The sequence below is a fragment of the Ramularia collo-cygni genome, assembly GCF_900074925.1.
Source record: "Ramularia collo-cygni strain URUG2 genome assembly, contig: RCC_scaffold01, whole genome shotgun sequence".
Classification (NCBI taxonomy): Eukaryota; Fungi; Ascomycota; class Dothideomycetes; order Mycosphaerellales; family Mycosphaerellaceae; genus Ramularia; species Ramularia collo-cygni.
In genome coordinates, this window is record NW_019716255.1 from 1317067 (window position 1) to 1340006 (window position 22940).

Here is a 22940-nt window from a genome sequence, read left to right on the forward strand (position 1 = left end):
CTACAACAGACACGGCAATCCTGCAATCACACGGCCTTCTGTCACAGTCGCAAAATCTCTTCTTGTAGACTGTAGTGGCCCTCGCAAATCTTGAGTGAAGTTGCCGACAGTTCTTCTGCATTTCCAAGTCCATCAAATCCCAAAGCGGAAAGACGTTGTAGAGCTTTCTTGCGGCGCGCAACCGAGAGGCTGCCGAGAGTGGCATAGACCGTAGGAGTACCAGCGTGTTTACCACGCGAGGTTGGACGTTTCGGACCCGTTTGTACTCCCTGTTTGACCGCTCGCTCCATCATCGAGATTCGACGCAGGTTAAGGAACGAGCCGCGGCCATGCTTGCGYGTCTCGACATGAAACTGATGGCAGATCTTTTGCTGATGCGGAGGAATACTACGACAATAATTCGGCATCCTTGGAAGCCCAATCCGGCTTCCCTCACGGTGTCGCAGCAGCAAGTGCTACGGGATAGCCGTGACCCATCGCGACACGGCAGCAGCGTGAAACCAGCCTTGGAGTCTTCACCTTCACACCGCTTTCGAATCACTTGTCGGGCGAAAGAAGAGCAGTCACACCACCATATCAGAGTGGCCTCTCTTGAGCTTGCGACTATCCTGCAGTGGACCAATCAATCGGGGTGAAACCCTCCTGGCACTTTCTGAGTGGAGTTCCCTTTCCATGGCCCGAGATTTGAGAGTGCTTCTCTTTGCCCACGGAGGATGCCTCCAATGCTTGTGGGTCAACAGCGGGTCAGTACAGCTCCTTCATGCACCAGAGTAGATTTGATAACGCAGTTCGCATTTCGCATGTTGCTAGCCTTGCAAAGCTGTAATACTTTGGGCCGCGGATTCTACTCCAATACGTCGAGACACTGTACCCTCCGCCTCGCTTGACGAGTCTCATCGTTTGATGGCAGACAAAAGGCCATGGGCCGTAAGGCGTAGCCACAGAAGCAAGCCACTGAGGGCGCCACCATGTCCAGACGCTTCCAGATCAGTCGTATCTGGCAGCAGCACGTGTCGAGCTCGTGGCTTGCTGCGATGATCTTGCTCAATTTGGATGTGGTGGGTTGATCAGGTCATGACAAGGAGGCAGAAGGGAAGGTTGAGGCGACGCCAGTACGGTCATCTGTCGATCTTTCTTGCGTCGCATGGTCTCCGATAAATCGCCGAAATCTCTGGAGACTCCCGATCATCAAGTCGAATCCGACAGGACTGTGAAGACAGTTGCGGGGGATTCCAACTTTGCAGCGAAATGTGTTGTGACTACGATTTGCCGTGCAGATGGAGAGCTTGGTACCCTTCCCGCCTCATGACCCTTCAATGTGACTGCACTTCGGCGTGGTCTATCAAATGTGTGAGCCAAGGAGGAAGACTGGGACCAGACACCGGCGTTCTATTGCATCCCTCTTCAACATTACATTATTTTCTATCCACAGCGTAACCGATTCAGGGTATCTCATCAACCAGAGCGAACAAAAACTCCAACTACCCAAAAGAAATATGTTGTTGGCGTCTGCCATCAGTGCGTCGGACTTCACCTCGCCCACACTCCTCGCATGTAGTGTGCAAAATTATTACCCAACACCAATCAGTCGTCAAGCGTGCGCCTTGGGTCTCCAGATGTTCTATACCCGAACTCCGGCTCTCTTCTTTCTCTGCCTCCACTCCATCTTGGCGACGTTCATAAGCAAGTCTTCGTCTTTGATAGGGACGAAAGACGTCAAAACCTTCATCGCGTTCTCAAAGTCGCTGTCCAGTATGATCTCGCGAGTGGCATCGATCAGCGCTGCGCTGGTAGCGTGCAGCACATCCAACTCAGCGCCTGCAAATGCTCCAGTGTCTTTTCCGCGTGCATCGCCGAGAAGCATGAAGACGTCCCATATGCGCAGCTGAGCTGGAAAGGGAACGCTCATGTTGAAAAGCGTAAGGTACCATCGTGTACCGTATGAAGTAGACGTGACCCCAAGGTCCTCCAGATGCGCTGCAACATCGGCGCTCACCCAGTCGTGCTCCAGCTCGCGGAGAGCAGTCATCAAACCTTCAAAGCCGTGCTGGTACATTTCCTCGATGCCTCGAAGTTGCCACATACGGACCATCATAACGAAAGCGTTCTCCTCATCGTAGTAGCATAGCAAGGTGRCTGCGATGCTGGCCATTCCTTGCACATAGCCAATGTCCGGAAAATACAGACTAACAGCATGCAATAAGCGGAACAGGAGTCGCTGGCCGCCTCGATACCTGCGTCGAAACATTATGTGCAGGTTGACAGTCCTTGGCACATCGACATCAATCTGTACATCGTCCGCAGAGCTCATGTCCTGCAGTCTGTGAAATTGCTCTATGAGATCCTCGTCTGTGACCAGGATATTTCTCTTCTTGGCACTCGTTGACAAAAAGCTATGCCATGCAGTTGCGCGCCAACGATCTGGAATCCCTTTCCATGTCCGATTAATCAATTTGGGGTCGCTGGTGTCGAACTCGAACGCCATACCGCCGCCTTTGACCTGGTGCGGTCGTCGCACGGGATTTGCCATTGCTTGCCATTTCTCCTCGCGCGACCACTCCCGCTTCTTGAAAGCGGAAGCAGTCTTGCCAGCATCATCGTGCTCACGAATGTCCGCGAGGCCGGGCGGGAGAGTCAGCATATCRGAAGCTTTTGCAAGGAGTCTCTGCTCTCTCGTGCGGAGCAAATTGGATCTTGAAGATACTGCGTGCGCGCTGTGGATCGACACTGGTCCCTTTTTGAATGTCCAATCACCACTTGGACGTGGAGGCATCGATCTCGATGATTGTATGCTTGGTTTTCGCTTCAGCCTGCGACTAAACCCTCGCGGATGCTGCGACTCGAGGCGGAKGGATGTGGCAACGCGTTGCATACCCACATCGTGAGGGCGTATATCTTCGTGCTGCGAAGAGCCCGACGAGAAGCGAGRGACACTAGGGTTGTGCCGAATGAAGCCATACCGATCGACKGCGCGACCGTCCACGTCCTCCCAGTCTTCAATGCCGCCGGCTAGCTCGTGCACTTCCCTCGCGTACTTTGAGACGGAGATGTAACTCGATCGGGCGTCTTGCAATGGCCACTGGTCGCTGTCTTGTGGCCTGCTCTTCAACACGGTCAAGTCTCCAATTGAAGGGGTGTCCGGCGTCGGTGTGCTTCTTATGCTGTCTTTGCCTGTYGTGCTTGTGCCGATGGAGTCAAACCATTGCGAGGCGCGCTCATCGCCGTGTTCATACTGGCTTCTGACCCTGAGGGAAAAGGTCACCTCTTCCGCGGAGAGCACGCGGCCGACGTGGATGCCCCTTGGCACTTGCATGCTAGGAGTCCTCCTCCCCGACACGAGACCTTGCTTCTGCGGCTCCGCAAGGTGTGTCACCGTCGGGGCCGTTTCTGCTTCCTCATCCACCTCCTGTATTGACTTCACCGGACTGTTCGAAGGTGCTGGCGACCTCGTCCGCGGCGTACCCTCTCCTTGCGCAGCGATCAAGTCCTGCATCTTTCTCCCGCCAAACAACAGGCTCCCGCGCTTCGAGAACTCGACTTTGTCGCCGGCCAAATCGCCCAGGTCCAGATCGTCCATGCTGGCCGAGGCCGTTGGCATGCGGATGCCCTTGAAGCTGCTTACGCGCTGCATTTGAGCGGGCGRCATTGACCGCGATGAGCGCACTCGCGGATGTTCGTGCGTTCGTCTCGAGGTGAAGCGGCTACGGTTGCGTGGCTCATGGTCATGGTGACCGACAACAATGGTAGGTACGATGGACGGTGCGGGAGAGGGGTGCGAAGCAGTTCCCGCTTCACTGTGATGCGAGTCCCGCTTGGGTTGTGCCTGTGCCTGAATCTTTTCCTGTTCCGTTGCTCTCGCGTGTGTATGTACCTGTGCCGGACCATAAATCTCGTCGCTCCGGTCCACTTGGTCCTTCCTGTAGCGCACTTCGTTACCAGAATTGGAAGCTGGTGCGGTGCTTGGGCGGGGCTGTCCATTGGGTTTCTGGCTAGAAAGCAACGACAGCCGCCCTGGATACTCGCGCACCTTTGACCTGAACGACATGGCTACGTTCTGTGCGGACTGTCCTGCCCGGCGGCGGGCTGTCGATGTTTATCGTGTTTCGACTTGTTTACTTGTTTGGTCTCCGTCTGGTACCAACGCCCGCAATCATCAGAACTTGATTTCTTGGTTGTTCTGGTAGGCGTAGCGCGAAAGGGGCGACAGGGAATCCCCCAGAAAGATGATCACCACGCAACTTTTCCCATGTCACTTGATGTTGGCGAGATGGCCCTTGACAGCCATGCCGATGCGTCGCGAACATCAAACTGCATCTAATCGACCGGCCGCGGTGCCAACTATAAGATCGGCACTCCGAAGTCTGGCTTGAAACCACACCGGGACATCGGTTCAAGTCGGCGGGTGCCACGACTCACGGTTGCCGTTGCGGACACACAAGACGAAAGGGTTAATTTCGCATGCCATGGGACGGGGTGCTCGGCAGGACCCAGCTCCACAAGAATTTCTGGAAGTCTCATCTGCGATTCGACATGTCCACCTGCTTGCGCGCGGAGACACACAGGAGTCACAGTCACTTGTGACGAGATGATCATACGTGGGCGTTCGGAGCAGGTTGTAACCAGCGTCTCAGCCAAACGGCTTGTGCATTCGTGGAACACTCAATCCAAGGGGTGCCACAGCGCAAGGTCTGTACTGTATCACCTGCCGATCTTTGGTCCACGACAAATAAGCTTCGAGGGTACTGGCCCGTCCTGCAGTCGACCATTACCTGACCATCGGATCATGTAACTGCAGRGCCCAGGGCCCGTTAATGCATCCGAGCGAGATTGAGGATGAGAAGCGAACCATTTCGCTTCGCTTCGCTCCGTTTCGCTGGCGGCCTTGTTAATCCACMCACCTTCCGTTTCGCTCCAACGTATTGAAGTGATTTGGCAGAATGCGAAGACGGCCCCACCCACTTGGGCGTTCTGTGCCTGGCACTCGGAGGTGCATTCTAGCACTACTCTACTTAGGGGCGACCAGCCGTATGGGTTGGAGCATTGAAATACGAAGGGGTAGAGGGACAACAGTGCACACTTTCGCTAGCCGTCACGACTTCCGAAACACCAGGCAGAGCCTTGGCCAAGCATGTTGTTGAGATTAGGCTGACCGATGTAGAACGCCGGGTGCTCTGCACATGGCAAGCGCGACACGCGAGTCGTGTGGCCTTCTTACGAAATGGTACCTAGTATGTACGCAAGCTACCTTATTCACCTCACCACTCATGACCATCTTGAATTTCGAAGTGCGGGGACCTGCAGAAGACGGGATTCTTGCAGGATTCAGGGTTTTATCCAAGACACTTTTTGAATGGGGTGATAATCGTGCGACGACACATGTTCTCATCAGTGCGAGCACACCACATGATGAACCTCAACCTCAAGATCTTGCCCATGGAGCATATTTTCCTGAACGCCCCAATGTTACATGCTGCTACTGTATGCAGACTAGGAACCGGAGCGCTGCATCGCCTCATGAGCGGCGATAGATGACGCGATCAAGCGGACTGCGTGTATCGAGAAGACAATCGTTCAGGTCTATAATTGCACAAAGACTGTCTGTGACAGACATTCCCAAAAGGTAGCTGTTGTGGTATCACAAAATCCATATTCATCGCAAAATGACAACGCTCGCTACAACCGCTCAGTGACCACCAGCCGCCTCCTCACGGCGACTCTTTTCCATCTCTTCATAAGCAACGCCATGACGATCACCACCAATACCAGTGTGCTCGTGACCACTGCTGCCCTCGCTGCCCGCCGGATCCTTGCCCTCGAGCATCTCACTGTGCTGCTGAATGCCGTAGCGCTCCCCCTGGGGAATGCTGTGACCCTCACCTTCCTGCTCGGTCTTTGCGGGTGTCCAGGCGAGGTAGTCACGACGCACCTCAACGTAGTCGTATGCAAACTCGCCAAGCTGGTCGTCATCCATGCCGAGGAGTTCGGCCTCTTCTGAAGCGCGGAGCTTGAGGCCGGGGATCAAGTTGATGCCAAAAGCGAGAATGGCGCTCACGACAAACGCCCAAGCCGAGGCGGCGACGATGAAAGCAATTTGCATGTACATCTGCTTCCAGTTCTTGTGGATCCAGCCACCATCGAATGCACCAGTGTTGACGCCATCAAGCCCGATCACATAGGTGGCAGCAAAGAAACCGTTGAAGATGAGACCAACAATGCCGGCGACTCCGTGCTCAGCGAAGACATCCATGGAGTCATCGATCTTGACCCAGTACTTGATCTTTGTGGCAAAGTTGGCGACAACGCCAGTGGTAATGCCAAGCACGACCGAGGCCCACGGCGGGATGAATCCAGATGCAGGAGTAGCAGCAACGAGACCGGAGATGGTGCCAGAGCACCATCCAACCATGGACCACTTGCGCGCGAGGCGCCAATCGAGAAGAACCCAAGTCATGGCGGCGAACATGGCGGTAATGTTGGAGTTCCAGCAGGCCATGACCGCGCGGAGGTTGGCACCAAAAGCGGAACCTCCGTTGAATCCAAGCCATCCAAACCAGAGCAGGATCGTTCCAAGCGTGATGAGGGAGACATTGTGTGGGCGGAAGTTGAGCATCATCTTCTCTTGCCGTCTGCCAAGAACCATGGAGTACGCGAGAGCAGACAAACCGGAGCCGATCTCAACAGGACCACCACCAGCATAATCGAGGACACCCCACTTGAATGCCCATCCGTTGGCGTTCCACACCCAGTATGCGATCGGACAGTACACGATGGTGGCCCAGGCGAAGATGAAGACCATGGCTGGCATGAGACGGCCACGCTCAGCAATGGCACCCATGACGATGGCAGCAGTCACTGCACAGAATTGCATCTTGAACAAGTTAGCTCTAGTCAAGCGGCGCAGGGCTAAGTATGACATACCTGGTAAAAAGCATATAGCAGGTCTGGAATCAGTGGACTACCCTGGCTGGGTACTGCCAAAGTCTTCATGAGTCCGAATTGCTGCAAGTCGCCAATGAACRGGTTGTCGGTCGCATATCGGCTGAATGCCAGCGAGTAACCCCAGAAGTACCACTGGAAAGTGATGACCGAGGCAGAGCCCAAACAGGCCATGATCATGGTCAAGGCCGACTTTCTACGAGCAAGACCGGAGTATAGGAATCCAAGACCTGGAATCATGACCATGACCATCGCAGAGGCCACGATGATGTAGGCCTGGTCTCCTGCTGAGAACCATCCGTTCAAGTTTTCGGTGCCTGCAAGTTTGGACGGTTAGTGACGAAGTTTCTTGAGTTTGCATGCGTTTTGTGGTGGAACGCACTGGAGTCACCACCGGTGTGCTCGTTTGTGCCATTGAAAGGCACTGGAGGMCCGACAAAGAAGTATGACATTGCTGAAGCTGGTCGAGAGCTACAGAGCTCTCAGAGGGAGAGTCGATGTTGAGTTGCGGGTCCGCACGTGCTGCGTCGTGCCAGGGATGATGACCTGATGTTGTCGGGGAACAGACCACGGGAAACAAAGAATGAAGAAAAATGGGGTGATTATGAGGCGCGACAGTGGTTAAACCAGAGCTCCGCGAGGTGCCAGCGGATGGGAACGGGTTCCTTATGGGTGCCCGGGGCATGGCAATGATCATCAACCCTCTTGGAGTGAACCTTAGCATCATCTTATCGCACTCACTGCTTCTGGGGCGCTGCCGAGATCTTTCCCAGGATGCTACCGGATTGGCAAGATTGTAATCCTTGGCCAACTCCAACATGCATGGATCGCACAGCATTGTAATAAATCTGCTTCCTTCTGTTTCAATCCTCACGGACTGTTTTCGTTCTATTTTACAACTGTTGGTGTTTCCACACCGCTTCCACGGCAATGCTCGTCGTAGCCGAGATCTCTTCCCAACTTTTGCAGGTGAGACCCTGAACCCGACAATCCTCGCCTGCTGGGCGGTGGTCGAACGAGATTAACTGACTACACTTCCATGCGCCCGCGACTTCCGCCACCGATGCGGCGATGCTCGTACAACCAAGAATTGCCAACATCTCGCCTCGAGCCAGTATCGCTAGGGAACGAAGCTGCCTGCAGGGCGTCGTCCGGCGTACGCGTGAAATGCCACCGAGTGGGTGTTATCTCTGGGGCTTACAATTTAGCATACCTAACTTTGGACTAAGTTTAAGGTAAGCTGATAAGAACCTTCGCTTGTGATAGGTCCACTTCCTGGTCCCACGAAAATCCCAAGGCAGCTCACTGCTTCATTCGCGCTGGTGGGTGCGATAAGAATCACAAGTAAACATTGCCGTGTCTGTCTCGTWCCTTGGCCTTCGCAATTGCCATCTCGTCACTCCGCGATGATCGTCTGGTGCGTCGTGAGTTCGCATCGATGGAAACATTTAGGTTTCGAAGACAACTGCCAACTCCCTTGGCGCTGACCGCACGAGATGGGACAGCTGCAGAGGACGTTTGGTTGATGAATCCTCCGCGCTTCATCCCCCCAATAAAACCCCTCGGCCATATCAACAGGACGGGGACATGCCTCGATTGGCCCCCTAAAAGCTGTTGGAGACCTCCATAAGGTAGTGCCCTGGAGCCCGGGCATGTGCGCCAGAATTTCAACGTCGGATCAAGGGTCTTCCTCCGCTGTCCGGCGCACCCGGGAAATGACTCGCTCGACTCGGTCCGTTGTCGGCGGGTTGTTTCTTAATCCGACCTGATGCGCTTTGGTTCGACAAGACATCAACTTGCAAAAGGCCGTTTCCACACACCACGCCACGGGACCGCCTCTTAGTCCGATCATGATGCTGCATGCGTCAGATGGCATGCGCTGGGCTCGTCAAGAGGTTGCCGCCACGATTCGGATGTCACGCGTTGGGCACTAGGATATTCCTAGMAGAAAGAGCACGGAGTAGCAAAAAAGCGGTGGGCAAGCGTGGGAGCATGGCCGTGGATGAGTGCTGAGGAACAAACCACTGGCCAGTGGCCACGTGCTAGAATGTTGAGATGAATGGTTTCGCCTCTGAGACGAGGTCATGCTTGCACGCACGCCAGCGAGCGCATATATACTGGAATTCGACATGCTCGAAGACTGGGATCTGGCTAGGGCAGGTGATTTGCGCGACTGCGTTCTTCCACGAAAGATGTTCGCCTCTGTTCAGATAAATCCGGACTCCCCACTCAGCCCATGTTCGTCGAAGAGATTGATGAATATATAGAATAGTGAGGTGGAGGAGATACCTTCTAAAGAGCACCCGTATCATGAAACAACGTTTCAACACAGATCCCATCTCCGTAGTATGGGGAACATGAAGTCACCCAGCGCAGAACGGTGAAACACACTTTGCGCGCGGTTCATCATCTAGTGTGCTCGCTTTTCATGGTTGGGGCTCTAACTCACAGCTTTGCATCCCCTTTGATAACGTCCCTCAACAGCGTCAGTCCTTCCTTTGCAAACTGCACCATGTTCGCAACTCTGTCACCACTTCCCGTACTTAGCTCTTTCACATAAGTTCCCTTCTCCGTGTCCACGGCGAGAGCCACGTATCCAGGAGTTCGATTCGGTGTCGAGCCCCCAGTCGGGCCCGCCGTTCCGCTCTCGGAAAGTGTATATGTGCTGTCAAGATCCTTCCGAACGTGCTGCGCCAGTCCACTGACAATGTCTGTGGTTGGGCCTTTGTAGTTCTGAATGCTCTCCTGTGTCCATCCTGCATATGCGATGCGTGAAGGCAGTGTATAAAGCGTCAAACCTCCTTTATAATAGCCGGATGCGCCGGGCTGGGAGAGTAGAGCTGCAGATATGAGGCCACCCGCTGCAGTCTCTGCGATGGACACCGTTTCCTTGCGAGACTTCAACAACGTTGTCACCTCGACAAGGWTATCGAGGAGCTCGGCAGGTGGGAAGGAGAGAGTTGAGGACGACATCGCGGCCGTCCGGACCACAGTTTGAACGAGGGTATGCTGAGATACGCGAGATTGGTGTAGTATACAATGGCTTGAAGTCAGCGCTGTATAAGGAGCAGGAGCTGCTCGTGTATGCAGCGACGGGCTCAATCGATGTCGGGCTAAGTTGTGGAATATGACACGAGATGCTTTTGGTGTGCTCTGCATATGCGACTTCGCGGTGATGTTGCAATGTTGCCGTGCTTGACGCAAGGATGATGATGATGTAGCCGCTGCACTGGTGTACCTTAAGAGACGATGTGGGGCTGCTGGACTTCGATGGCCATTGGCTTCACTTCACCGACGCGAATTCATCAGAGCTTGTTTCACCAACAACATGAAGCTGATTAAAACGCTAGACGAAATCATCAAAATCGGTTGAAAAAACAAAAGCCACCGAGCATGATCTAGCAACACTGATGAATCCACCAATCCTCGGACGGCTCCAGAACAGGGCATGGTCAGCTAGACCTTTGACCCAATGCTCGTCATCCAGAGCATATAGCTCATCATCTTCTTTTCGAGTCTCGAATATGACTGTCGCGAGCTTTCCAGCCTGCTTTGTCAGAGGTAAGTCGAATGCAGTTCTCAGCACAAGTGTGTAATGTAAGCCTTGAGTGACTTACAACATCTGCACCACTGAGTAGGCGGCACGTCGAATGGGTTATTGATACATCGTCGAGATCTACCGGAAGATGTATCAGCCTGGCGGCCCATTCTATCGGCCGCAATGGGGTCTCCGGACTCATACAATCGGCAGCTGGACGGCATGGGCTCTGGCCTTTCATCAACAAGCAAGATCTGCATCGTTGAGAAATCCAGTCGGATTGAAGCTGATCTTGACTATACGTTTGTGCAAGTGGGCATCAAGGATGGCTCTCTCGACATGGCCGGAAACTGTGGTAACATGTCATCTGCCGTCGGTCCGTTTGGCCTCCACGAGGAACTCCTGCATAACATTCACGAAATGGAGGATAGTACGGGACACCGAACGATCACTGTCCGTCTGTTCAACACCAACACCTCCAAGAYCATCCATGCAACGTTTAGCGTAACGAAGGACGGCTTATACGATGCGTTCGGCGAGTACAGTATCGATGGCGTTCCTGGCTTCGGAAGCCGCATCACCATGTCTTTTTTGGATCCCGCGGGAGCAAAGACAGGCAAGACTCTTCCTACAGGCAATCCGATAGATGATCTGGAGCTGGAGAACGGAGAGTGTATTCAAGCGAGTTTGGTTGATGTAGCTAATCCGGGAGTCTTTGTGCGAGCTACAGACTTGGACATTCCAGGTGATATCATGCCTTCGTCTCTTGATTCTATGACTGATACCATGGCCCGTTTGGAAATGATTAGGCGGAAAGGCGCAAGCATGATGGGACTCGAACCCAACACACAGAGTATCCCAAAGATTGTTATTGTCTCCAAGCCTGACAAGGATGCAGCAAAGCAGGGAACGCACATTGTGTGTCGAGCACTGTCCATGCAGCAGCCGCATAAAGCAGTGCCTTTGACTCTAGCGCTGAATTTAGGTCAGTTCAGGCATTCACTCAAGTACAGATCAAATTTACAAATTTCACTAGGCGCTGCTTGTCGAATTCCAGGAACGATTCCGAATTTGACTGCTCTCAATGCCAATGGGAGGGACTCCTTGACCATTGCACACGCCAGTGGTAAGATTGAAGTAGGAAGTGTCYTCGAGAATGGCGAGATCAAGAGTGCTTTACTTCATCGTACGGCTAGAATAATGATGAAAGGGGAGGTATTCTACACAGCACGGGCCTAAAATGCTATGGCCCTTTCACGCACCAAGCATGAGTATTCCATCCGCTATCTCATGACTCTGGAAGCCACTCTTGGCTTTTAGTAAAGRGTCGAACTACATTCCAGTACCAAACATGACTGGATCAATTCGTCGCCGCCAGTCGGGCTGTCTTGTAGATGGCAAATGCACGTCAGGTGTAGACGGTGATAAGACGTCACACAAGTCCCCACACGCTAAGGAAGAGGGTTGTGCGATGCTGCAGTGGCTGCGCCCTTTTGCCGGACGGCCATGTTGAGCTTGATCGTAGGCACTTTTCGTTTTACTCCCGTCGAAATGCTATTCAAAGCTGGATTGCGAGCAACCATATCCTGAGTTGCGCTGCCGGCAACATCAGAAAGCCTAGCCATCTGTTTCAGTACAGTCGCATGCATTTCAATGGTGCTTGCTCTCCTCTTGCGAGCGTCTGCGAGCTGACCWCAAGCATCAGCCAGAACTCGGTCAATCTCTTCTCCACGCTGCCTGCGAACGACATCAACTTCACGGAATAAGTGTTCCACAAAGGCTATACCCCCGGGGAGTGCACTGGCGTATGCCAGTGATGTCCTTCGAAGCAGGTCGATTGCTTCAGGCGCATTAAAAATTCCAGCCTTCAGGCCAATCACAGTATCGTCAATCAGGTTGTCTACGACCGCCTTTGACGTTTGGGCGGCATGAACTGCGGATTCAACACCCACAACGCGACTGCATAGTCCAGCTCCGAGAAGAATCGCACCGCCAGCCACGCACCCCATCAGACCACCTGTGACGAAAGCCGGATTGCTCAACGAGCTCCTCTCTGTGTGGCATGTACCGGCTTTGTGTGACTGGGTCTGAAATGTACGCTTGGATTGGATCTTTTTCTCAGACGCTGCTGCCGCCTTTGGATTGCCACTTCCCCTCGACTCCGCAGTCTGACGGACTCTGGTCTGTGACGAGACGGCCTTGGTAGTGTCTGAGTCGGTGCTGAGAGCTTGAGCAGCAGAGCATTCAACTTTCACTGGCTGGGGTTCATTCGCGGCTTCTTTCGCTTTTGCTGCTTTCCGCCTCGCTGGGTTCATTCTCGCGGGTTTCTGCTTCGAAAAGGATGGCAAAGGACACGGCGTGGTGGACTTTGTAGCCATCGCTTAAATATGTCATCCGGCCGTCCTCACCATGCGCTTTGTAACGACCGTCTGGATTGCATCCCGCTGAGACGAACGTCCAAGTCGCCTGTCTGTTTACCGACGTGAGGTTGGTAGCTTGGCGTCCTTGAAACCTGAAACAAGAACCATGAGATAAGAAGGTAGCACTGGAGTGGGGATCACAAAATTCGAACAACGTCAGTGGATACTCCACTCTCCTTCTTCACCACACTTTACTTGTCACCACATGCTTCAGTGCTTGCAGCAGTAGCAACTTCCATGTGTGAAAGCTCCAACAAGCCCGGAAGCACATCCGCAGACACGCCACAACATGTCTAACAATACTCTGAGGATCATGCACCAAACAACCGTTACCACCGAAAAAGCTGCACTAACCTTGCTAGTCCCCCAAATTGATCAGCCCCTATCCCCTTTGGGCGAGCTGTTTTTCCTCTAAGCCGGAACCTGAGCAGCCGTGGTGATGAAGAAGCCTTTTGCGAGACTTTCACTCACGCCAGTACAATCTGTAGCCTCTTGGAGAGTTCTTAGCATACGCTCGGGCATACGCGTTCGTAGAGGCAAGTGGTTTCCTCTCTTTCATCCTCTTTCGCTTCTTCGTATACATTCATAAGCATCATCAATCGTGAAAAGAGCCGGAAGCAGGCGAAAGAGCAAGGATTGCGCATTCTAATTGATACGACGACCGCACTGTAGACAGYTTATACGATATCCACCATTTACGACGACTGCGAAATACTTCTTTTACGACCATGCGATCCTTCACCACGATTACAGCCTTGCTGGCTGTYCCTCTGGCCACAGCCCAGCAAGCAACAACAAGTCCAAAGCGCGGCCTCGCACATGTCGGTGACGATATCCAAGCAAGCGATAACAGACTCTTTGACTCCAGCGACTCGGACCTCACCTGGTACTACAACTGGGCTCCAAACCCCAGCTCCGACCTCAACAAGAACCTCCAATTTGTTCCAATGCTATGGGGTTCCGGCGGTAGCGAGAACTTCTACACCACAGTCAAGAAGATGATAGACGACGGATTAAACATTACATGGGTCCTGGGCTTCAACGAGCCTGACGGGTGCTCTGGCGTGTATGGTGCAAGTTGCTTGGACGCCACAACAGCTGCGGAAATTTGGATTGCGCAAATGGAACCTTTGCGGGAACATGGCGTCTCGCTTGGAGGTCCTGCCGTCACAAGCGCTCCAGATGGGTTCAACTGGCTACAAAACTTCTTTACCGCCTGTGCGGGACAATGCCATCCCGACTTCCTCCCTATACACTACTATGGAGCATTCCAAGGGCTGGCGGATCATATTGGGCAAGTCAACGCAACATATCCAAACATGACATCCTTCTGGGTAACGGAATGGGCGCAGCCCGATCCGGAAGATCTTGAGGATGCCCAGATGAATTTCAATCAGTCGATTGCCTTTCTCGATCRGCACGAGTGAGTCTCTGTCCAGCTTGGTATGCTACCACTTACTTACTGATTTATCACGCAGATATGTCGACAAGTATTCGTACTTTGGCGCCTTCCGATCAGATGTGTCTAATGTCGGGCCCGATGCGGCTATGCTCACGCAAAAGGGCGAGCTGACTGATATAGGCGCCTGGTATCTTGGCCAAGCGGCCACGGGCAATGTTCCCAAGGGCAGTGCCTCTCAAGWCGCACGTTTCGCAGGGTCATCGTTCTTTGTTATTGCCATTGCTTTCTGGTGTCTTGCATGAACGATATAAGCGCACATTCGAAGCTACGATGATAGATATAGACCGTCATGTTGAGATACCAGATTCATAGAGACGATATCACGACCTGAGAGATACCTTGACCGAAAAATCTCATCTCCAACCGCTGCTTGAATACTCTTTTACACCAATGCAGTCTCTTGATAGATGGCCTGCTGTACCCATTGTCCAGTATTCACACCTCCGAAATGCCCTAAGCAGCGCTTGCTTCACTTCAATAATCCGTTACTCCGAATGCCGTACCGAACTTGATGTACGCTGCGCCCACCCATCCTTTACTCCTGCGCCCGATCCATCAACTCGCAAACAGCATGAAAAACAGCCCTGGCTCTGACATCCTTCTGTAGTGTTTCATTCAGCATTCCACCCATCACTCCTCCATTACGTCGCCCCAGCCGGTCAGAATGCCATCTGGGCTTTTCTTTCTTCAACATTTCCACCAACTGCTTGATCTGTTCAGGACTAGCCGAACTCTTCTGGAAACCACACTCAATCTGTCCGTTACCTGCTGTCTCGGAGTACTCTGGCTTCAACCCCACCACGCCCAAGTAGAAAGCCTGAGCGTTGGCTTGCATGATCGTTTCCTCATTCCATTTCGATACGTCGGTCCTGATACGTGGTGCCCAGAGCGAATCCCGAGCGCTCAGCGAGGACGCTTGTAAGCCGCGGGCTGGATATGGGATGGCAGGGTCTGTTGGGAGCAGGGCCTTCCACCGACTGTTGTACGATTGGAAGAGCCTCTGAGCTTCGGCAGGGACCAAAAGAGACGACGGTGGCTCTGGAGAGGGCGGGGTAGGTGGTGGAGTAAAAGCTCGGAACTGATGGCTCTGACGATGGGAGGGGGGTGGAATATGACTGTACCGCGTCCTGTTTTGCTGGGAATTTCGCGGGTTCATCTCCGGCACGTCGAACAGGTGGAAACGAGCGTCATCCGCCATCGGATGCGGCACATGCTGGAAGAAATTTGCAAAGTCCGCAAAGCTTTGTGGTCTTGGAAGCTGGTCGTAAGGATCAGGGTGTTCATGGGCGCCAAACTTGGCATGCCTATGTTGGCTGTGAGAGGGGAGAGGCTCGGTCTCGAACCCCGGAAATGTAGGAAAGTAGTGGTCGTCCATGGCTGGCGCGTGAGGTCCCCACTGGGAACGTCGGGGATGGTATGTCTGCGGCCGTGGCCGTGGTGGTGCTCGGGCTCCCGGCGCCCGACTTCCTCTCTGCTCCAGCCTGGCCATGTTGAAACGATTGGTCGCATCTGCCAAGGACCGCTCGTGGAGTTTCATTTCGTCAATCACCTGCTGCAGAACAGCGGATGTAACATTGGATTGCCGCGACGCTTTTTCTAGCTTCTTCTTACAGGCCCGCAAAGCCTGTCGCTCGTTATCGACGGCGTCAATAAGCGCCTGGAGCTTGTTGTTCCTCTTGGGACTCGGTGCTTTCCTGGGTAGCTCATATGAGCCTGGCTCTTCGGAATCCTCGTCGTCGTGTTCTACTACAATGTGGAAAGGAGATGGYCGAGACCGCTGCTGTGACCATACTGGATCCGCGGGATCAGGTCCATATGCACTCGCCCTTCGACCTATTTTGGGACTCGGAGCGGGTGACTCCTCGCGACTGCTGCTCGAGCCGTCATCTTTCCTCGGACTTTTCTTCCCATCGAGCAATCTCTCCTTGATCCTAGAGAGGACAGACTTCCTGCGGCCGTCGTGCTGACCATAAGCAAGGCCATCATCCTCACCCTCCGTCTCGCTGCCGCCGTCGACAGGGAAGCCGTGCGTCCTGGATTGGCGAAGTTGTGCGCCACTCTCAAAAGCCGCACGCTGTTGCTGCTGTAGGGCAATCATATCCTCCACCATAGAAAAGGCATTTGAGAACATGGAAGCCCGCCGGGGTGCAGCGGGTGCGGGCATGGTCCTCGCAAACGGGTCGCCTGAAGTGCCAGTCATGGCTTCGAATGACAATCCAGTGCCACTCGAGGAGCTGTTGATGGTAAAGTGATTACCGTCGTGATCTGTCCAAGACCGCGTTGATCGATGGAGAGATGGCGCACCATGCGTTCCGCGGCGGGAGGGCATGGCTGATGAGATATAGAGACCGCGCGATTCTGTTCCAGTCGAAATAGATTGAAATTGTGGTTGGCGCGAGTGCTGGGTTTGAAACGGCCCTTGATACGTCTTCAATTAAATTCAGTGGCGGGAGTTGGGTAGTCTGAGGTCGAGATTGTGTAGGGTCAATCCTGGTCAGATCTACGTCCGAGTTTCGTCCCGGAGTGTGATCTGAAGAGATGGCACGTCACCGCAGACCAGATCTTTGGCACGGAGCGTAACGCGCGGGGTGAGAGTGGAAGGCGTCGCTGGAGGTTGTGAGGTGATCGGGTCGCAGTGATTCAGCCTCGTGAATTATTTGCAGTTCCCATTGGTGGGAAACTGGGATGTCTTCGTGAATGTTTGTCGACTGTCCAGGATCAAGGCCGCACCGACCGCGGTGCAACGAGTCAGACGTTGGGCGACGTATGACATGTGTCTTGGCCCGAGAGTCGGATCTGAACCTCTTGCCAAGTGCTGATGCAGCGAAAGTGAGCTCGATTTCAAGGAAGTTGAGACTTGAATGAAGATGAAGCAAGTGCAAGTGAAACAAGCACGAGCACTGCAGAACTTTGATTCACTTACCGCGTCTCCCCGCATCAGAGGTCCCTTCTCGCCGCTTCATTTCGCGAAACTTGACTGGCTACCTTGCAATCTCGAATACCAGCATCATTCAGCAAGCTTCGTTGCGGTCAAGACGCCGTATACGGTATGACGAATGTGAAGTATATGTACAGCATCTCGACGCTTCAGAGGGGGTGCGCAGCTCAAAATCACTACAGCCTAGCAAGATCCTCGGCCTGCTYAGTCGAGAGCAACACCCAAAGGGCGGTCCTCTTGCAACGAGTTGCACTGCGAGGCGTGAGGCAACCGTACTTTAGCTCTTGTACACAAGCTCTAGTGATGAACGATACCTGCATTGTGTCTACATGTACATGTCGCAGCTCATTCTTTGTCGTTGGGCTTCTGCCCAGGCGCGGGCGGCTTCAATCGAAGGTTGGTGGCTTCACCGACATGCTCAAGACCTGTTGCGTCGTTCCTCGACAAATTCTTGGCCGCCTCATACGCGCTGCGCAGACAGTCGTTGACGCCGACACCAGACATCCAATTGCCTGCGACTCGTAATCTGCCTTTGTACTCACGGGAGATGGTGTTGTGAGCCTGTTTCAGGCGTTGTTCGTGACCGACCGTGTACTGGGGGATGCAATCCTTCTCCAGATTAACTTGCCAAGCTTCCGGCTCCTCTTTGATTCCTAGGTGTCGTTTCAGCACCGAGCATGCCATAGCCACACCTTCCTGCTCGTCTGGGAACGAAGGCCATCCGTTCCACCAGTGCCCACCAAGCATGACTGTGACCTTCGTGCCTCTTGCCTTGACGTGGTCTTGGAGGTTGGGTCTTTCGGGCATGTTGTACCACGCAAAGTTGTTGACATTGATCATCTGTCCCAATTCGCGAGCTTTCTGAAGCCCATCAATTTCGACCTGATTGCCGATTTGCTCCACGTGAGATGGGGATGGTGCGTAAGCGGTATCAAACACCACTCCCAGCGCGCGTTCTGGGTTGTTTTCGAATGGTGTGGCCTGCGGTATTAGGTAGCCAAATCCAGGCTCGTGGAGGTCCGGTGTTCGAAAGTACAAGTTGACAGTCATCACGGTAACTGTCGGGATGCTCTCAATCAAGGGAGGGCTCGTGCTTCCCGCGCGACACACCTGGTTCAGGTGCTCCGGTGAGAGGGCAGAGATGACATGCGTGTGCCTCGCCGGTTCCTTTGATCCGAGAGCTGTCACGTCGACACCATCGTTACCCTCGGCAGGTGTAACAGATGCAACAGGTGTGCCAGTCTTGAATTCAACCTGGCCAGTTTCGAAGAGTCTCGCATGGAGCCTCTCGGACAGCATGCCTAGGCCTTCTTTGAATGTGAAGACGGAGTTGTCTTTCAAGGTAGCCTTCAAGAGCGGATCCCAAGCAAAGTTCTTCATATCCTCGAGGAAGTCCATCTCCCGCCTGCTGATTTGCACACCCTCACTCCGAGATTTGATCATGCCGTGGACCACGCTGTCATGCTCGCCCTCGTCCCTCCACAACGTCGGAAACAAGCTCTTTGCGGATAGTTGCCAGACGTCGCCAGCATAGATGCCGTGGATTACAGCACTCAGTAGACGGTTCACGACCTCCTTGCTGAATCTACGTGAGATGAAGTCCCCAACGCTTTCATCCTGCACACTCGCATCGCGTGGTTCCTTCCACAACTCCCTCATGCCACTCCACAGTACCGTCTTGAAGACGGGCTCGGTGAGGAGACTCSAAAGATTGTCCGATATTCCATAATGCGGATGCGGCATTCGCACGAGGTGGTCAGGGTAATAGACATAGCGATTGCGAGCGGCAGGCGACGTCCGTTGAGTGAAGATGGCATCCTTTGCCAAGTCGAGATCTTGCATCTATCGTCCATCAGCGGTCGTGAACGATGAGGCGTTGCAAGTAGCGCTGTACCAATCGTGCTGTCAACACTCCATTGCCCTGAGGACGGAGGGTCCGCGGACCAGCTTCGAACAGAATGGAGCCATCGTGAACATCGACGCGCTTCGACGACAGCCAACCGCCGACGCGGTCCGACGCCTCATAGAGGGTGACCTTGGCCTGGGGATTGTTGCGGGTGATGTAGTATGCAGCGGCCAATCCGGTGATCCCCGCCCCCAGCACTCCAATGTTTTGAGTCGACGACTCGGCAGCAAAGTGTCTACGATGTACACGGGATGGGCAAAAGAACGGCGATGCAGCTCGCTTCAATAAACGGGTTTGGCAAGGTCGCATTGCCAGTCCCCGCGATGCAGAGCTTCGTTGCATCAGCGCGTGTTCTGGACATTAGGTACTCTGAGAGTCTGAGTCGATGATGGAGACATTGATTCTCCATTAACATCCACACATCAGCCACAGCCACAGGGACACCAACAGTGTGTGGACTTGAGCCGGACCCACCGCCGCAGACCTCGGAGAAGGATTGACAGAGCCAAACCAACTCGGACATATCCGCCCCCGGAGGAATCTTGGAGCCGTTTTTAGAGTGCTCGGATGTAGGATGTAGGTGTGTTGTTGGCAACGTTGCCCGAAAGAGAAGATGGAGCAGTGTTGGCAATGATTGCTCAAAAGTTATGCTGCCAACATCACCGAATCCTGCAATACCTTACCGGTCAAAGACGGCCCGACGCTTTGAAGCCAGTCAGAGGCCTCACTAGGCATGTATTTGGCTATCGGCATTGCTCTTGGCATTGCGAGATCCCAAGGTACCTAGATTAGTGGTGTCGGCAATTACGTCGGTAACGTACCAGTCACCGGCGACAAATACCAACCCCACTCGGATATGGTGGTCTGGTGGTCCCGATTGAGTTCATTGGGGGCCAGAAAGCAGCGTGTGCATGGTCTGAACGGGCGAATCCTTCGAGGCGTCGTATGCAGGTCTGGCAGGGTAGTTAGTAGAGACGATCGAATCCGCCTGGCGAGGAAGTCCTGGCGAGGGCTCCATTCACGTAGCTTAACAATCGGCCATCGAGCCAATCTGCGGATTTATCAGCCATGATGAACACATTAGTGACATTACCACCCATCTATACTCCTAAACATCCACACAAGCATCCGAACTACTCGAGATTCGCAACGGCCCCCGAACTTGTCTGTGCGATTTACTTTTAAGCTCCTCTTCCCTAGCTCCATCTCGGATTAGATCACACCAACAGCTTCGAGTGTTGGTTCTGCTGTTGGTACAAGGATAGCACATTGACTACAGGGCGGAGCTCTCCGTTCTGGTTCCGGCCCTTAGCATACAAGGTCTCTGCACAGCGCCCGGGAGACCGCCGACGAGACCGCCTCTCATCCTCACTTCAACCTTATTCAAGCTCGCCGAGATCGAGACCGGTGAACCTAGGCTACTGCGCGAAGGTCATGCCAAATTGATCTCAGAAACATCCACAAAAGCTTGGGCATGATTGGGCGTGAGATGAGCGACAAGAACGGCGGGTCGGAGAGCAGTTGGTATACGGGAATTGATCTGGAATGGCGGACGACCCCGCCGCCGACGTCCAGCAGCAATGGGTCCAGTCGGAAACGCACCTGGGAGGAGCGGGCTGCTACGCCGGTACAAGAGCATGGTGACCCGACCGTTTGGACGGATCATGCTTTGGACTCCAGTGTCACGCCAGAATTAGGCGTTCCAACTACATTCTCTTCGAATGGCTCGTCGACGACGCTGGCGGGAGAGGATGATGTGGAGGAAATACCTCGGACGAAGATGCAGACTGGCTGCATTCCATGCCTGTAGGTCAAATCGTGTACATGTGTCATAGCGAGGCCATCCTAACCGAAATGTTCAGCATCAAGGGCATCCGATGTGACCCAAGCAATCCAGGCTGCAAGCGTGTGCTGTCCGATGACTGGGCCTTGAACGACGGGGGCCGGTTCAACGACGACGACATTGGATTCTTCACGCAAGCCAGCCTCACGACTTTCCGACCAGACCTCAAATGGCGWCGGAGCTGGCGAGAACGACACTGTCTGAACTTCTTTGTCAATTTCAGCGCACCACAAATGGCAGGATTTTTCGACTCCGCCTTCTGGCAACGCATGGTGATACAAACTTCATACCATGAGCCCGCCATCCGACACGCAATCACTGCCATCGGGGCGCTACATGAGTGCATCATGCAACGTGCGTTTGCCGACGATAAGCAGAAGTCCAAGGCCATGGAGTTCGCTCTCAGCCAGTGTAACAAAGCCATTGCCTGTCTTACCAATGATGCGGCCAGTGGCTACGATCCGAATAGGCGCCGAATACCAAGTTCGAGACTGGCTCTTACTACGTGTGTCCTGTTCACCTGCTTCGAAGCCATGCAAGGCCGTTGCGATAGCGCCGTGAACCATGCTCTGCAGGGGAGACGCTTGCTACAGTCTACAGGCCGTGCAAACATCACCAGCATGTCACCGCCTGACGACGATGACATCGAGCAGATGCGTCCGTTGGTCGAACGTTTGGAAGTGCAGGCCACGGCGCTGCTCGACAAGGGAAGACGCCCGGAGATTGATACCTCCGGCCAGACACCGTTGCTCCCACAGGTCGACTACATCTACAGTCTTGAGCATGCGCACAACACACTCCACACTGCACTMAACAGCGTCATGCGTTTCATGCAAGGCTTCCATCCGACCGCACCTCGCGATCATATCGCCGTCACCATGGCCGAAAAGTACCTCCGATATGCGCCATGGTTCACTCAGTGGGAAGCTGCCTTTACAACATATCTCTCGGACCAGCGCGATTTCATGTCGAATATGGATCTGAAACGAGCGATGGTGTTGAAGGCAAATCACCTCGTCGGCACCATGCTATCGTCTGTGGACCAATCTGCCGGTCCCGTGGCGTACGATGCCTACGAGTCTGAGTTTAGGGCGATTGTCGATTTGGCTAGAGAGGTCCTCGCATCCTTTTCATGCCCTCCTCTTCCAACTCTCTCTGGTCCAAACTCCGGAACGCCCTACCTGTCTTTCTCTCTATGGGTGACAGATCCCCTCTGGATGGCCATCTCACGCTGTCGTAACCCCTCAATTCGCCAATCGGCGTTCACTCTGCTTTCGCGCAACCCGCGACAAGAAGGGATATGGCACGCCGGGCCACAGCTCCCCAATTCAAGTCAATACATGAGACGTACATCGGACAACCCCGCTGCAACCACCAACGGCGGAGCCGTACAAGCAACTGTGAGAGAAGAAGGCCCCACCAAAGAAATTGAAACGCAAGGGCTAAAACTTTCATCCAGTCACGAAACGGCAGATGATATTCAGAAGCTAGCTACATATGAGTGGTCGAGTCTGCAGGCACAGATAATCTCTTGGTCAGAGGGTGRGCACTTGTTGATATCAAAGAGGATGAATGCCAGTAGTGCTAATGGTTGCCGTCGACAGATGACGTGACGCAGACTGCTTGGCTTGAGCGGGGTGGCAAACCTGTGCCCACGCAACGCTACGAGACGCATTGCACAGGAAAGTGCCTATTCCCCTCCTTGGAAGAAATTCGGAGGACACGTGAAGATCCAGGCGAGATGCTTGTCATGAGGTGCGTGGAATCTGGCTGGAGTCAGCGTTGCACATGTGCTGACTTGTCGAGTTTAAGCATTTCGCATCCGACCACGCTGCGGTAGTCATTGGGCCATCGAACGCCGTGATCAGAAAAACCAGTCCGTTGATGTGGTCATGAA

The 22940-nt window shown here is 53.8% G+C and overlaps 7 protein-coding genes; 3 read left to right on the forward strand and 4 right to left on the reverse strand.

The window, feature by feature from the left end:
* Positions 1-1621: 1621 nt before the first annotated feature.
* RCC_00499 (related to Rab6 GTPase activating protein, GAPCenA) lies at positions 1622-4045 on the reverse strand (the record flags this gene model as incomplete). The annotated part of the gene is made up of 1 exon (XM_023765651.1): positions 1622-4045. One exon carries the CDS (start codon positions 4043-4045, stop codon positions 1622-1624), a length of 2424 nt encoding a protein of 807 aa, XP_023621419.1.
* A 1638-nt stretch (positions 4046-5683) lies between these two features.
* Positions 5684-7388, reverse strand: RCC_00500 (probable ammonium transporter MEAA; the record flags this gene model as incomplete). XM_023765652.1 has 3 exons in its annotated part: positions 5684-6868; positions 6919-7253; positions 7319-7388. 3 exons carry the CDS (start codon positions 7386-7388, stop codon positions 5684-5686), a joined length of 1590 nt encoding a protein of 529 aa, XP_023621420.1.
* Positions 7389-10460: 3072 nt separating this feature from the next.
* On the forward strand, positions 10461-11713 carry RCC_00501 (related to DUF453 domain protein; the record flags this gene model as incomplete). XM_023765653.1 has 3 exons in its annotated part: positions 10461-10497; positions 10575-11459; positions 11511-11713. 3 exons carry the CDS (start codon positions 10461-10463, stop codon positions 11711-11713), a joined length of 1125 nt encoding a protein of 374 aa, XP_023621421.1.
* A 212-nt stretch (positions 11714-11925) lies between these two features.
* RCC_00502 (uncharacterized protein) lies at positions 11926-12789 on the reverse strand (the record flags this gene model as incomplete). Its single annotated transcript, XM_023765654.1, has 1 exon — positions 11926-12789. The coding sequence occupies one exon, from the start codon at positions 12787-12789 to the stop codon at positions 11926-11928; it is 864 nt and encodes a 287-aa protein (XP_023621422.1).
* Positions 12790-13622: 833 nt separating this feature from the next.
* On the forward strand, positions 13623-14598 carry RCC_00503 (uncharacterized protein; the record flags this gene model as incomplete). XM_023765655.1 has 2 exons in its annotated part: positions 13623-14317; positions 14373-14598. The coding sequence occupies 2 exons, from the start codon at positions 13623-13625 to the stop codon at positions 14596-14598; spliced, it is 921 nt and encodes a 306-aa protein (XP_023621423.1).
* Positions 14599-14891: 293 nt separating this feature from the next.
* Positions 14892-16685, reverse strand: RCC_00504 (uncharacterized protein; the record flags this gene model as incomplete). Its single annotated transcript, XM_023765656.1, has 1 exon — positions 14892-16685. One exon carries the CDS (start codon positions 16683-16685, stop codon positions 14892-14894), a length of 1794 nt encoding a protein of 597 aa, XP_023621424.1.
* Positions 16686-20674: 3989 nt separating this feature from the next.
* On the forward strand, positions 20675-22520 carry RCC_00505 (uncharacterized protein; the record flags this gene model as incomplete). XM_023765657.1 has 3 exons in its annotated part: positions 20675-21006; positions 21063-22443; positions 22503-22520. The coding sequence occupies 3 exons, from the start codon at positions 20675-20677 to the stop codon at positions 22518-22520; spliced, it is 1731 nt and encodes a 576-aa protein (XP_023621425.1).
* Between the last annotated feature and the right edge of the window lie 420 nt (positions 22521-22940).